The following is a 16,302-nucleotide window of genomic DNA, read 5'->3' on the forward strand; positions in this document are numbered from 1 at the left end:
ACACGACGACTCTTAGTCGATTATTGTCAGTGTTGACACATTGCTTCTAGATCTGCAAAGCCATGTGGGCACCTCTATTTTTAAGAACAACAAACTGTCATTCACGGGTAAATATGAAATAATAGGTGTCTCAATCTCAGTAATTTTATTAGTTTTCTTCGTAAATGTGAATATATCGTTCATAAATAAAGCTTTCACTATAATGTAAGCATCCTTTTAAATGTGACTGAATAGCTTGGATCGCCATCATCAAGTTTTACTGGACGTGTCACAAAAACTCGTAACCATAATTCTGGTTTGTGCAGTAACAGCCATTCGGACACACATCCTTTGCATCAACGACTTCCTGCTCGAGATGCGTTTATTTTATGTTTACCCCAAGTACAGTGAAGAATAGACTAAAATGGAATCGGGGACGGATTGGCTCTGTGAGATTCTGCAGAATGTTCAACTGGAACAGTTTTATTTGCCTATCAGAGATCAGTTGCAGGTAAACAATAATGATTTATTATGCACTTCAATTTCATACACATTCAGGTCTCAGTTCAGTTTGTAAGTTATATTGTCAGTCATGCTTATTACCATTACATGTGGATTTTCAATCAATCAAACTTTCTCAATTATTCATATTTTAGATTACAAGACTAGCACATTTCGACTACGTGCATGCAGAAGACCTTGAGAGGCTTGGCATCAGCAAGCCTGGAGTACGCAGATTATTTGATGCAGTCAGGAAAAAGAAGTTGCAGCTATGGAACCGAAAGTTTTGGAACAAGTTATTTGGTTCATCATCCAGTTCAGTTTCGAAGGAGAAAAGTGAGTTAGCAGTGAGACCATCACAGTCTGACTCAAGGACAACATGTATTATATTGGAAAAGGATATTGTGTGAGTACTTACTTTGAATATCTGACTAACCATCTAGGAAAACCCCCGAGCTTCATTGTTACTACAAGAATTAGATTAAGGAAAAATTCAACAATGCCATATCCATCCTTAAACTTATCAAGTTCAGAAATTTTACCTGTTTCCTACTTAGAAATGGTATTCATTATTAAGAAACTCAGCTAACAATCAAACAATGATGTGTTATTGCTATGTCTTGACATAGCATTGCTATTGATCCTTATAAATTAATGGTGTTCCATGGACATGGGTCTTCTGTTTACACATGGATATACTTATATTACATGTATTTGAGATTAATATATGTATTTGTGATATGTCTGTTTCTTAGCAGTATTATGTAAATGAATATTACATTATGAATATCGTTAAATTGATTTAGAAATGCAAAAATTGTGAACAAAATTATGCATCAGAAGCTAGAGCAAATTGGCAGGATACAGGCACTTACTAGGTTGTGTCAACTGCCAATATCAATTTTGCTGAGCACTGGTTCATAAATAACTATTTGTATATCATATTCAAAATACAGTGTGAGATTCAAACTATTTTTAACCTAGAACAAAATGAATTGTCAATTGTGAAGTTTTCTGTAGCTTAAAATTTTCTGTAAAGTTTTCTGTAGCTTAAAATTTTCATTTAAGAGTATCATTTTTGTCTTCAAAACTCATGCACATATTTATTTACAGATTACATAGTGAGATAGGCAATGGATCATTTGGAGTAGTCAAACGCGGAGAATGGCGAGTGTCCGAACACCCGTCCCAAACAGTTCCTGTAGCAGTTAAAGTTTTGAAGGCTGATGCGTTCTCACAGCCCGGAATCTATGATGACTTCAGAAGAGAGGTGGAAGCCATGCACAGTTTAAAACACCCGAATTTAATCAAACTACATGGTGTAGTGTTCCATCCATTGATGATGGTATGTGAACTGGCAGCTATGGGATCTTTACTGGACTACATTGTAGCTCAGAATGGCAAAGTGTCCTTAAACTACATCTACAAGTGGTCAGAACAAGTGGCATCTGGCATGGCACATTTGGAGAAGCATAGGTTCTTGCACCGGGATCTGGCTTGCAGGAATATATTGTTGTCCACATTGGAGTTGGTAAGTCAATGTTTGACTCATTTAAAAAATACTGGGTGTTGCAAAATGTGATTAATCTATTTTATGGGAAGGGCAAAGCCTATCCTTAATTTTTTGTTTGAACAAGTGAATTTTACATTATTCATTGTTAAACTATATGGGTTGGGCTGTGATAATTTTGAAACAGATATAATATAGGCAAATATGTGATAAGTATTATATTTTTCTAATAGGAATGCAAATATTTTTACATTTTAAATTCTTATTTTTACATTTTAACACTGGATACCAACTAACTTTCATTTACACCAAATGGCAGAAGAAATTCTTGTAAATAAAACAAATTATTTATGGCCAATGGTTTATTCATTGTTCCATAGTTCATGGGCTTCTTTTCAAATAAGGCTCAAGGTTTCATTTCTGCCAGTTATCTTGACCTCTATGGTGACTTGCATGTCAAGGCACTTTATGGATATTCTTCCTGGGGAGCTAAGTCTGGCATCTCCACCAAGGGCTCCTATTCCTTCTTTAACCCTTTTGTGTTTAAAGGCCCCGAAATCTATTGTATAATTCCTTCAAAACCAGGTGAAGATCGGCGACTTCGGTCTGATGCGGGCGTTACCCGATGCCGACGATTGTTATGTGATGAGCGAGGGCCGGCGCGTGCCCTTCCCGTGGTGCGCGCCCGAGTCGCTGCGCAGCCGACAGTTCTCACACGCCTCCGATGTTTGGATGTTTGCCGTGGCGCTGTGGGAAATGTACACCTTTGGGGAGGAGCCCTGGATAGGTAATACTTGGGTTTATAGGGACATTTATTGCCTCTCCTAGTGCTAGTGTATGTTCTTATTTTCTCTTACTTTGTAGACTGAAAAGATGCAGGTGAAAATATAAGAAGCATTAGTTTTCAATATTACTCTAAAAATGTGCATATGAATTTAAAACGTTCAGTTTTCCTTGTCAACCAAAACCCCAATCTCACATTCAATTATTTGCAAACAACAAAATAATTCATTCCAATATTCATACGCCGTCTTGACCTCAGGTTTAAACGGTTCGGAGATACTCCGACTAATAATGCGTGAAGGTCAGCGTTTGTCGGCGCCGAATGCCTGCCCGCCCGACGTGTACATGCTCATGATGCAATGTTGGGACCTTAACCCTAAGGAACGACCCACCTTCGCGGGCATTCAGCGGTACATTGAGACCAATAAGTTCGAAACAGCCATCGCTTCACTTAGGTAAGCAAATTGGACTTCAGATTGACCTTGCAACAAGAAATCAGTTTGATTTCGCAATTGGTTTTGTGTGGATGTTATGCCGTGTCTTTGTTGTTCATTTAGTAGTAACTGTGTATGTAATTGGATTATGCGATATATCCTGTTTTAAACTGCACATATGAGGATTCATGTTATTGTTTACATTATTTGTAAAAACTATTATTTTTTATACCATGATATTACTATATAAAAAACATATTAGATCTATGACAGTCGGCAATGACCACAATAGCATTGTTAGCTCTAACAAATAGTGTTTACAAATAAACAACTTATGAGTTTCTACAGTTACCGGCGGCCGAGCAAGATGGCTATTGACGCGGGTGACGCTATCATATTGATAGATAAACGACCCGAGCTACACTGGTGGAAGGGGCAGAACCAACGTACTTTAGAAGTCGGACTATTTCCTAGGTAATTGTTTACTAATAAATAGCATATCCTATTGCGAAACAAACTGTCGGTTGTTACATCCATGACATGACTGACCCACTAAAGATGAAATTTAATTGAGATAGGGTGGTAAATAATGATGATAACGAAATCTTTCTTCCTTCTGGGTAACCAATGTTGCTCTCTCAGAAAGTGGGTATAAACAATAGGGGGAATCAGTGCCCACAACCCTGATTTTCTTGTCACACTCTCATGTAGGCACTGCTCATATGTACCTACTTTCTTATTTTCTCTCCTTTTATACACCTTAATATGTCCTATCTAATGTACTCCACCTTATGTATCCCTTTAGTACTATCTCAAAGCACTCCATTTTGTAATTCCCTTAAAGTGCTCCCCTTAAAAACTGCCTTGTTTACTCTCCCTTTATTCTCCCCTGTGCACTCCACTTCCCTTATGTACTAGTAGTCCCTTCTGTACTCCCCCTCTGTTCTGACCCTGAATACTCCCCTTTCTACTTGAATTTAATGAATGTCAGGCAGACCGGATGTGCCCACTACCTTTTTTGAGGACTGGATCTGTCGACGGGGATGGACTAGAACGTCATAGAAAGAATCCTATGTACGTAATGATAAATAAGTATTTAATCCGGTAATATTTGTTTGTTTTTAGCACACTGGTGGCTAATAATTTGAAGAGCAGTAAAAACAATGCAGCTAAGAAATCGCTGACTTTATCACCAGTGCAAAGAGGTAAGTTCCTTTTTACCCTTCCTTGTATTTCAGTGTTAGATAGTCCATTTATAAAGGCTAGTATAGAGGCTTTACTTTAATGTGGATACATATTTTTTATTATATATAATTTCATTGTTAGAAAAAATACAATTTTCACTATGAGACTGTATTCATTGAACATCTTCATTAACCATATAAATATGTAATCACGTTCACTTATGATACGTGCTCATAATTGTTCCGTTCCTAAACTTTTACTTTCAAAGGAAAGTAAAACTATTGCTCAGTTCTACGAAACGTTTACGTCATACGTAACTATATTAATTGCGTATTGTTCGCCAAAACCGACTGCCAAGTTAACATTTTATCGTTTTAATTAACTGTTGTAAAAACCCTACTGTTTGGTATTTTCCTGCAGATTGTACAAGATAAAACTATAAGTTAATAATTTTATTTGTAACATATATTTGAAAGTCCGATTGAATTAAATACCTACCTTTGTTAGAAGAGCAGAACATACATTTCAATTTGAATATTAATATTAATTTATTCATGTTATGGCTCTTGTAATGCGTAGGAGTTTACTTATAACATCGTTAACAATTCCTCAGTTTTATGTCATTCCCTAATGTTAGCAGATTCATAGCATGCTGTCCGACAGACACATTCATACTTTCCGACTATAATCATTTATTTTTACTATCTCCTTCCAACAATCCACAGTTTAGTAGAGATACATATAAACTGTTCTATGGGAAACTCGTGCCATGCATAATACTTAGGTACTTTATATACCTATCAACGATGACTACTACGTAACAATATCGTTTGAGACGCACTTAGCATTGATTATCGCTAATGTATGTGTTGATGACTAACTAGTCAGTGTATTATCACATAAGTGTCATTTCTGAATGCTATGCACAAATAATCACACCTGAGTATACATAGCAATATATAATACTGCAATCTTATGAAGGTATGTCTTGTTTGGCGTTTGCAAATAAACGGAAATATGCTTTATATCGAAATCTTTAGTTACTCTAGATAAGTGACGCACTATTCATGGAAAAAAAGAGTTTTGCCTTCTATAGGACGTTATAAAGTTAAACGGGTCAAATAGGTCAGGTATATTTGGGGAATTTTAAAGGAAATTGTGTTACATTAAACAGCAATATTTTTTGTTACACAATTTTTTTTGCTAGAAATAATTAATCGAAAACGAGAACAGATCGATAAAATATTACGCTTTTTAGAGATCTACCCTTTTTATATTTCTCTATTAATTAATTCAATGTAGAAATATATCTCAAATCTCGCATACGAATGTCGCATATCTGACAAAACAATTAACATATTAAATAAAGAATTACTTTGAAAATTGATCAATGGAACTCAAATTCAAACACAATCGTTTCCTCAAATAGAAGGCTTTTCGAACATCAAGACAACCGCCAAAACACCACTTCCTACGTGTTCTTGCTGCAACGAAGTAGCGCGACAAACTGCCCAGCAATATTTGTTAATTATCCTCAATCTAGCTTATTATTTATTTATAACATAATTTTATGTAAACAAATAATTTCAGCCAAACCTACACCTCCATCCTCCAACGGTTTGTCGGATGACTTAGACGTTGTCCTGCGCAAGCGTCGTACGATCGAGTCGACACAGCCGCCGACCACGCGAGCTGGCAACACCGGCAGCAAACACTTCAATTATAACAAGCTGACCAATGATAGAGTGGCTTCGTTACACCTAGAACGAACTCGCACTAGGGAGGCACATTCTAAGAGCTTGAATCAAGGTGAGTGTTATAAGTTTTCTATATGGCAACCCTTATAAAAGTAGCAGCAACCACGCGAGCTGGTAACACCGGCAGCAAACACTTCAATTATAACAAGCTGACCAATGATAGAGTGGCTTTGTTGCACATAAAACGAATTCGCACTAGGGAGGCAAGAGCTAATCAAGGTGAGTTCTAAGATTTACATACCTACACTAAAAAAATTTTGGATCATAAAATATATAAATAAATCTTCTATCTATCTTTCTAATGTTTACCTATTGATTTTTATGTGCTAACAATACGTACTATGGGTACTATTATCGTAATTGACACGAAAATAACTTAGATGCAATTTTACAGTGAATTAAAAATTAATCGCATTTCAGAAGGCAAAATTAGAGAAAATTTTTTTTTTGTTACAACTCAATTGTTATTCACAGTTATAATTTGACATGAAGTACCATATTTTTTTTTTCGAAAACATCTTCAATAGACATGTAACGTGCTAAATGTATGTTCAACACGACAGGTGTGGTTACGTCATTGTAATAAAGTCGTGCCACACAACACGCAAGCCATATTGTTCGACGCTGTCGTGATGAAATAATATCGTTAGGTACCATATTGTGATAACGAATAGGATTATTGTGGCAATCTGTTTGAAAGTCGATAAAGTTATATAGCATTTCAGTCTGTTTTAAAAAGTCTGCTACTTTAAAAATTTAATCCAGAGCTATAACAATTTTAATTCAGTTTGTATTTTTTGTGGGTGTATAAAGGTGTGATAAACATTGGTATAGTTCGGCCATTCAGAGAATGCGTTCCTGACACGTCGCGATTGAACTGACGACGTAATAACATTCATTGATTATTGATATAATAATGTTGTTTTAATGCTCCTCAATTGTTAAAACGGTAAACAACCAGCAAAAATATTTTTATCGTAACTGCAACGCCATTGCAAAGTTACGTCGTCAGTTCAATCGCGACGTGTCAGGAACGCATTCTCTGAATGGCCGAACTATAATATGTGTGAATCTTTTCAAAAGGACTAAACGGTAATGTAGAAGCTCCAAACAAAGTATATCCCACCAGTTTGCAGTCGTATTGTAATAAAAAATAAACAAGCAAAAGTTACATTCGCTCATTAAAATCTCAGTTACATACATAAGGAAGAAAGTTACATATGTACCAAGATACTGATCCCTGATATTTGTGTAATATTTCAGTGAAAGAAGACATATTGATCGACCTGGATCTGCCGCCTGCCACGAGACTGAGCACGCCCGCCAAAAAGTCCTCTCCAAACAGTCAGAACGTTGTGTCTATACTCGACGAACCTATCGACGTGCCAGAAATAGGTAAGGGTCTAAGGGAGATTTTATTTCATAACATATCTTCCTCATTTGTCGTTAGTTAGCTTTATTTTTCATTAACCTTTACCCTATAATCATATGCAGCTTGTTATAATTCAACTGTTCACTTATTTCCAGGACTAGACAGTGACTGGGGTGACCAGAGCTTAGAGAGTCTGCCCGGCCTGTCTGCAAGTTCATACAACATCCAGAGTTTCACAAACCTGTATGGTGCTAAGTCCCTAGACAATTTATCTACGCCATTACATTTTAGCACATCGCAGCCAACACAGCCAGATCCCTTCGACACGTCTCAGTTTTGGCCCAACACGAACACCTCTAGATCTAATTACGATATAACTATAAACGAATCTAACACAAGCCAACCACAAGAATCTCACAGATACGCTAGTAACAACCACGCATCTACAAGCGCGGACATAGCACACATTTACAATAACTCGCCGTCCACGAGTGCCGCCAACTCTAACAATACTTACGGCAACGTACCGAACTCTTACGCGATGAATAATGCTCTCTCAGTAGAAAGAAACGTATACGCACCAAGTGTGACCGCGTCCCTAGCAGAAATGTCGCTGGACGACAGAATTTCTGAATCTCTTAACCTTAGATCTAAAAGCAATAACAGTGACTATTTGTCTGGTGACTCCGCGTACAATGCGCCATCGACGTCCGCAGCTGCGAATAATGTCGCAGAAGACAAAAGATATAACGACATTCCTCTTTACAAGAATTACGATATCACTCCTGTACAACAGCAGTTTATATTGGAAACAAAAGACTATTATACGAAGTTGTCGACGCCATCGAAAGCTAACACGAGTAATGATTACGAGAAGAATATTTATGTACCCAAGTATGAGGAAGAAGCTGAGAAGTTGCGGAACTTTAGCGATTGTGTGGAGAATTCTAAGAATTACTCTGCCTACAAGTATCAGAATGTTGACTTTGGTAATTATGCGGCGTATGGTTATGGCGGGAGCGTGGCGTCGTCGTCTCGCGGGGACGCGCTGTACGACGAGGTCAATGACACGGCGAGTAACTTCTACAGCGAGATCGGCGAGCCGTCCTCGGCACGCAGCGTGTACGCGGCGCAGCCGGTGTACTCTAACGCTAACCTGTATGACGAAGTGTACGAGTCCGTGCCCCGCCCGCACCGCCCCGCGCCGCCCTGCCCTACCAAACCTAAATAATACATAAAAATACTCGTAGTTCCCAAAAAATAAATGCTGCAAAATACACTATACTGTTAAGTTACCAAATCAGATGTTATCTTTGTGCCTTCTAATTTCTAATTCATAGAACAGTAAGTCGACTGATTAACAGGTTGGCATTTCATAAGACTTGTATCACACTTTCATCATTTAATCGTAGTGTGAATTTGAGAATTATTTGTGTAGTAGTAAATTACTTTTTGTTAGTTATAATTTTAATGCATTGAACGCATATCTGAATTAGTGTTTTTGTAAATAATTATTAGGTAGTCTTCTGAAATGTCAATTTATATAAGACTGACAGCATTTCAAAATCCACCCCAAAATTATCGTAAGATCTGTCATTTCGTTCATTTTCTCTATCTAACCCCCGAAACTTAGTTTTACCCAGTGATCGCAATTAATGTTTCTGTATTATCGAATTGAATGTGCAACGTTATACCTACATAATAAAATATAACTGATATTATTTTAACTATACTCGGTTCATGTAACACGAATGTCTACAACATGTAACTTAATTAACGCACATCCTGAAATTAGTTTGTTCAGAATCGTTTACTGAATCGATTTATATCATTTTCAATATAGGTAATTTTTTATCCCAAAAATAATTAAAACTACGGAAATTATTGTCATATTAACCCTGTACAGTCAAAACAGATTCAAATAGACCGTAACTCAAAGTAATAAGACTTCGTGTATTGTCGGCTATTTCCGCAGTTTCGTTATGTTGTGTCGAGTCGAGCGACGCGCGGCGCGATATTTGCGTGCGTAGTAGTATGACCAAAAAGTTCTCCAAGAATTGGTATAACTAATTTAGTAAATAACAATGTATAAATGTTAAATTAAAAATTCAGTGTATGTATTATGATTATAACATAATATTCTAATTGAGGTGTTTGAGGGTGTGCGTTAATTACGTTACATGTTGTATATATCTTCTGTACATACATAATGCTATGTAATATCGAAACGATTTATATTGCGGAATGTTATTTTTATATGTACGATTATATTTTCATACTGTACACTATATTAATTTTTCTACGCAAACTTGACGATTTAGAAGTTTACATTAGTTTGAAGTCGTCATTTTATCTTCGTTAATTTTAAATACTTTTTTATTTGTGCATTCATGTTAACTGGACAGAAAAATAGCAGAGAATCTCGCAATCGACATTTTATACTAGAAAATAGTATTTTCATCTGCATGCTTCATAGTTCTGTAATTATTTTCTTAGTCAACATTGGCAGCATGCATTATAGGCTAAGTGAAATTAGTTTTATTATTTAATTCGGAGCGTTTACAAGTTTACAACTTATATGTGTATTTCTCGAATGTTTACTCATTTTATTAGTTTTATATTGTCCTTACATTTTGAAGGCTTACACAATTTATATTCGACCAAAACATATTTACTAATAGTTATCGAGTGAAATATAAATTGTATGGGTTTTCGAGAAGTGGGCCTTAGTGTGCTATTTATTTAGTTAAGTTTAGTCGGACAACATCACACGGTGCCTCACCAATAAGTACCTGCTAGTTTAGTTAGTTTGACGAAAGCTGAGTAACTGCGTCACGGGCACGATATTAAGTCATTTTTGTAACTATTTATTTAACTTTGTCTAGTGATTTAAGCTTGCCTTCATTGCCGGATCGATACATCACTATTTTATACTTTTCGAGCATAATTTTTCGCAAATGCAGCTATTGCATAGTTTTTTTAGTAGTTTAGTTAAAAACTTAGTTGTATGACGACGAACGGAAAGTTTTATTTTGTATTATACAGCAATTTAAATATCTTAGCCTGATATTATATTGTAATATCTCATATAATGTGTAAACTGTTGATGTATTTAATGATTTGTATTCGTATTTATACTTGTGAGTACGCGAAAAGAATATAACACTACGATTCGGATCCGGCGAATAAACTTTTCAATATTGATAAAAAAATATATTTAAATCTACCTAAGGCAAGTTTGTCCAATTTTTTAATTCCACGTGATAATTGGCGTATTATATTATTGATTAATAATCATAATAAGACTTCTTTGTAACCAAAAGTAGATGTTTTCATTCAGTGCTGTGAACATTGGACATTCGCTAGAATTAATTTACGAACATTTTGTGCGTTCGCGACACACGCAAAGTATTCAGAAGAGAGATTATTTATTTTTAACGTGAAATAGCAGTTTAAAAACATTAGACTAAAATTACACTATGTTTTCTTTCATAATACTAATTGTAAACGGAACTTGTAATATTTTGCTGTCACTAAAGTAGAAGAGAAGTATGTGTATATTATAAAATTATAATTGACACATGTGTAAAACCTGTATAAATGTACAGTTATTGTAAATAAGCTTCGGCAGCATCTAAGTTTACTTAGGTGACATTAATAAATGATCTTGTTGGCATCCTAAAATTGTGTTTTATTTATTCATGGGACCACATTAAGTCCTGCGCCTGACCCCGGTCGTCATTGATCTCTGTCGAGAACACCTGTCATAGCCGAAAATCGGTTCGGCGCCAGTATATTAGGTATTTACCCTGAATTTAGGTCATGTAAATATCAGTGTGCATATTCAACGCCTTTCCCAAAATTGAAAGCCTTTTGAGACAATTTTGTACTCACACGTAGGTACATTATATGCGCCTACGCTCATTAGCACCTACCTACAATACCACTTAGCACTGGCATAATTAGCTAAGTTTAAATAAATTAACCAGCATCCCTCACGTCTAAAATGTTGCCAGAGGTAATAAAGGTCACAATTAAGGTTCGTGACAAAAAGGAGACATTGTCACCTTGTTAAGATCACACCCAAACTCCGAACCACACTTTGTAATTGGACCCGCTCATTATACCCGGCTGTAAGGAAATTGCGGTCGTTATGTTTAACCGCGATAAAATTAAGCAACGCGAAGATGATAATAATGAGTCGCTTTAACTCTTTTGCTGGAAAGTACTACCCAGCTACAAAGGAAATCCTCATAAATGTTAGCTAGCTTTTAGGTCGAAGATACCCATTGTCATTTTTTTATATATTTTGTTTGTATTCTAATTTACTTGATCAAGAATCGTTGAATGTATGTTAAAGTTAATATATGTCGATAGAGATATATCAGCAGACGATATTGAATATCTTGAGCTGCGTATCTTTACAAATAGTGCATCTGTATCAATACTGAAGCGGCGCCTATTTACACGGCACTCGGTGGATAAACGAATAGGATACGACAGTGAATGTAAATGCACTCACGTATTTTCTTATATTTTTCATAATATAATATTAAGTATACAGACGAAGAAGAAATAGGACGCATTCTTGCTTGAAGCTTTTATAATGCAAGTGGAGCCACAGGCATTCTGCATTATTATTTAATTCCATTTCTTTTCAACGGCTGTGTAGAGCTTAATAAAAATGCTAACAAAGGGAACGCGCGTAATAATTACGTTCTCGTCGGACCTCGCTACTAGAATATAACTCGATTTACTGACGAAGTAAGTACACTAGATGACTAGACGTTATTGCAGAGTGGAAAATATTTACGACTAGCTTTTGCCCGCGACTTCGTTCGCGTGGAATAGTGACTTCCGGAAGATTTTTGGTTTTACCCACATAGTTCCCGATCTCGCGGGATTTTTGAGAAGTTCCCGCTCCCGCAGGATGAATTAAAACAATAACATGAACCGAACACGTGTAATGACACCATTGCGCGATTAACGCCATCTATCTACGGAGCATAGGAACAGCTCGACATTTGACCAATAGATGGCACTGTATGTCCGTAATAAATTTTATTTTTTTTTTTTATTTTTTGTAATAAAAACTATCCTATGTCCTTTCTCAAGTTTCAAACTATGTCTGTACCAAATTTCACACAAATCGGTTCAGTAGTTTAGGCGTGAAGAAAAGACAGACAGACAGACAGAAAGACAGACAGACAGACAGACAGAGTTACTTTCGCATTTATAATATTAGTTTGGATGAGTTGCACCATTTTCAGTTGTCATCGAAAAATCGGCGGGTAGTAAACGGTTGGTTACGGTTTAGTTATCGTTATTATTAAATTCTTCTCTGTGTCAGAGGAGGCCCGTATCCAGCAGTGGAACGATAAATAGCCTAAACATACACCCTTAGGGTGTCTAGCTCAGTCTAACTCACCCTTTGTGTCTAACTACTTTTTCTCAGAAACTGATGATTACCTAACTTAAACTAAGCAGGCCCGGATTAAGTACAGAAGTTCAGTTTATTGAAAAAAATGCTTTTAAGTAAGTTCAAAGAAAAGAGGTTTCACCCAAGAATATGATGCGGATACCTTGTTCTCCTAAATAAAAAATGTGCCAGTTAATACAGTTGGTAAATACCGTAAATGGGTGATTCTTCGAAACACAGTTTTTACGTGTTTTTGCCCGAAGAACACATGACAATATCCTTCGATTGGAATGAAAGTTTCAGGTTTTATGTAAAAGGTAAAGGTCCATCGACACCTCATGTAACTAATTAGAATTTATTAAAAAAAAACTATAATTAAGTTAGCAGAAAACAGTAAAACCTAATTAATCTGGTGTGTCCCAATGCCGGTTTTTGCTGCATTATTTAACTTTCTGCGAGCTACGGTCGCTTTACAATAAAACTAATGAATCCAAATGATCTTTAAATATGTGTTTCTTAATATTTTAATATTAAAATAAAAAAAAATAGTGTATTTTCATAATTACATAAATTTAAAAATTGTCCCCGACTAAATTCATCATTAAGCTGGCTCGATTTGTTCAAACATTATCTATACGTAAATAAAAAATATTTGAAAGTGTAATATTTGCTTGTAAGTGATCGCGCCGGTCAGCACCGAACGGTGACAGTGAGTGCTCGTCAGCGGACGTATTTTTCCAAAAAAATACGATTGCAACTTGTCATCTGGTGTTTGTAAGGCACATAGTCATATCAATCTGTCTTAATTAACTGATAGTGTGCATCTACTATCGTTTTGTTGCCAAAGCAAAGTGTCTTATGAGATGGTTTTGCTATCATTAATTGCATGTTTGATGCCTTACGTTTATAAATAAAGGAGCAGGATTTGATAATCTGCGAATTCCTAATTTTTCTGGCCCCAATTAGTCTGGATTCATCTGGCTCTTAAAGCCAGATGAATTTGAGCGGGACATATGAATTAGATTTCATTCAAATTCGGCATATGTTACAGGTATGTCTAATGACATTTCTTTATTGTAGTTTGTTTAATTTGTGTTGGCTTCTAGTGCATTTTTTTTTTGTTCAAATACCGTGGAAATAATTATTTTCCTCTGGACATAGATCTTTATTAGATTACTTATTTTTTAATTTCAATAAGATTACTTAAGTAAGTAATACAAAATAATAAAGCAAATGGCCTGTTGGTTTTTATTCCGAAGTTCAATTTCTGTGCTAGAGGTTTTGGGGGGTTTTTTTATCGTTGCTAGAATAGCTTTATATTTTTTTAGATCCATATTTTCAAAATGGCATAACGAAAATTACAAACAAGAGAAGAAATACTAAGAAAAAAAGACTAGCGGATAAGAGAAGATATGACAGAATAAACAATAATGAAGAATTATGGAAAGAAAAACAAGAAAAGAATAGACAAAACTATATACGCAGGAAAGAAGAAAACAAACAACTACTGATAGGAACGACAGTCTTCTCAAGACTGTCGTTGAGATTCATTTTCATAAAAGGTTCCTGAAAAACTCAAATTTAATTATTCAGCATTCTGCAAGTTTGGGAGATCTAACCTGATTTTCGATCAAGAGATGGAAGTAAACATTTTAGTGTTGATTTAGAAAATATAAATCCATAATTAATAGACTTAGGAATTTAGAGTTTAGGAATTTAGGCAGGATATTAATTAGTTTTCTACTATCTCAAGCTTAGAGTTCCTATCGTGCTGAAAAATTAAGTCTGATTTTGATTAGTAAGTTTTATTTCATTCTAATTTAGAGTTTGTTTTCGGTGAAGTTTATTTTTATTTTAAGCTAAGATACGTTTTTGTTTTGTGTTATTAAGTTAAGAGGTCTTATTAAGATAAGTTTACCATTTCATATAATTATTATAGCGTTGAAGCTAGTGTGATTTAACAACCGTAAGAGGTTTAATAAATTATTAATTTGAAGGAAAGTGTTACTGTTTACTTAATTCATAATTATTTTCTTGTGTCAACCAAAAAAAAAGTGATAATTAAGTAGTAATTATTTCAATATTTGGTAAAATCTATATTAATATTATAAAGAGGAAAACTTTGTTTGTTTGTTCGTTTGGTTGAAATGGATAAACTCAAAAACTAATGGACCCATTTTTAAATATTCATTTTTAAAGCTATATTATCTGCGAGTAACATAGGCTATATTTTATCCCGGTGCGGGCAGTAGCTCCCACGGGACGCGGGTGAAACCGCGGGAAAACGACTATTATTATAATAAAGACCATTGGAAAAATAAAGGAAGTATCATTAATCTGTATACCTCTAATTAATATGGTGCGAAATCACATTCATCTGCCTCTGTTACAATTAATCTGGCCCAGCAATTAATCAGTACCTTTTAAATCCTAATCTACGTGATGCAAATCGATGCCTTCGATGTATGATATTGCACATAAGGCACTAGGTCATACTATTACGTCAATTCAGGTCTAAGAGCAAAAAAAAATTGAGCCAGATCAATGAGTCAAAAACCCTCGGTTTCAAAGAATCACCCAAATACCCTTTTCATTAAAGTCATAAAACCAGTCAAGGAGCAATTTCATTAAGTTTGGTCCCGCCTTATTTAATGTGGTAGCACTTTACGGTCTGTCTGCCCAACTAAATACCTTCTGGAAGTATGTCATCGAATTATGTATGCATGTCGCAGCGCGAAGCTGCCTTGTATATCTGGGGCCAGATTCTCCTAATTTTACTTAAGCGACATACGATTCACGTTCGACTCGATTCGACTGAGATCCAATCCCGACTCGATTACGATTGAAGCGTATGTGGCATTCCGCTATTTTTTCTTTGAAATAAACGTTTTTATCCTTTTCTGTCATTCAATAATGAATCATTTTGTCTGCAAATGATTTACGATTGCAAAATGATTGTACAGCAAACTACCAAATAGACCAAAATCACCAAAATAGCAGACCAATCGCACACCAATCAAATGTCAATACATTTGATTGGTGTGCGATTGGTCTGCTACTAATGAAAGACCAATCGTATTCGCGATATGGTTAAAACTGCTATTGCGATCATATTGCGATTCGATTTCTATTCGATTTTGACATTATTAACTTAGGAGAATCGGGCCCCTGTATTATCTGCTCCAGTTATGTTGAAGACCAAGTTTACTTGTTTCTATCACCCTGTCTTGTATGCTTGGAAGGTAGTAGATGAATTCGGCATTCGTTAACAATGCACTAATTGCTCGTATGACGTTCGCGGCTTCTCCCGCTTCCTGGTTTAACTTCTTACAGCACTGGAGTAAGAAGTAGCCTAAAGTTGA

General features: G+C 35.6%; 1 protein-coding gene across 2 annotated transcripts; it reads left to right on the forward strand.

Annotated features, from left to right (window-relative positions):
• Nucleotides 1–88: 88 nt before the first annotated feature.
• LOC124631090 (activated Cdc42 kinase Ack) lies at nt 89–9,141 on the forward strand. Of its 2 annotated transcripts, none has more exons than XM_047165255.1 (11): nt 89–107; nt 306–490; nt 636–886; nt 1,594–2,011; nt 2,576–2,777; nt 3,033–3,228; nt 3,556–3,681; nt 4,333–4,412; nt 5,983–6,201; nt 7,413–7,544; nt 7,677–9,141. In XM_047165255.1, the coding sequence occupies exons 2-11, from the start codon at nt 404–406 to the stop codon at nt 8,750–8,752; spliced, it is 2,787 nt and encodes a 928-aa protein (XP_047021211.1). In that variant the 5' UTR covers nt 89–107; nt 306–403; the 3' UTR covers nt 8,753–9,141. The 2 variants fall into 2 exon arrangements, with proteins under 2 accessions (XP_047021211.1, XP_047021210.1); XM_047165254.1 differs by lacking the exon at nt 89–107 and adding an exon at nt 115–204.
• The last annotated feature ends 7,161 nt before the right edge of the window (nt 9,142–16,302 follow it).

This window comes from Helicoverpa zea, chromosome 6 (assembly GCF_022581195.2).
Source record: "Helicoverpa zea isolate HzStark_Cry1AcR chromosome 6, ilHelZeax1.1, whole genome shotgun sequence".
Taxonomy (NCBI): Eukaryota; Metazoa; Arthropoda; class Insecta; order Lepidoptera; family Noctuidae; genus Helicoverpa; species Helicoverpa zea.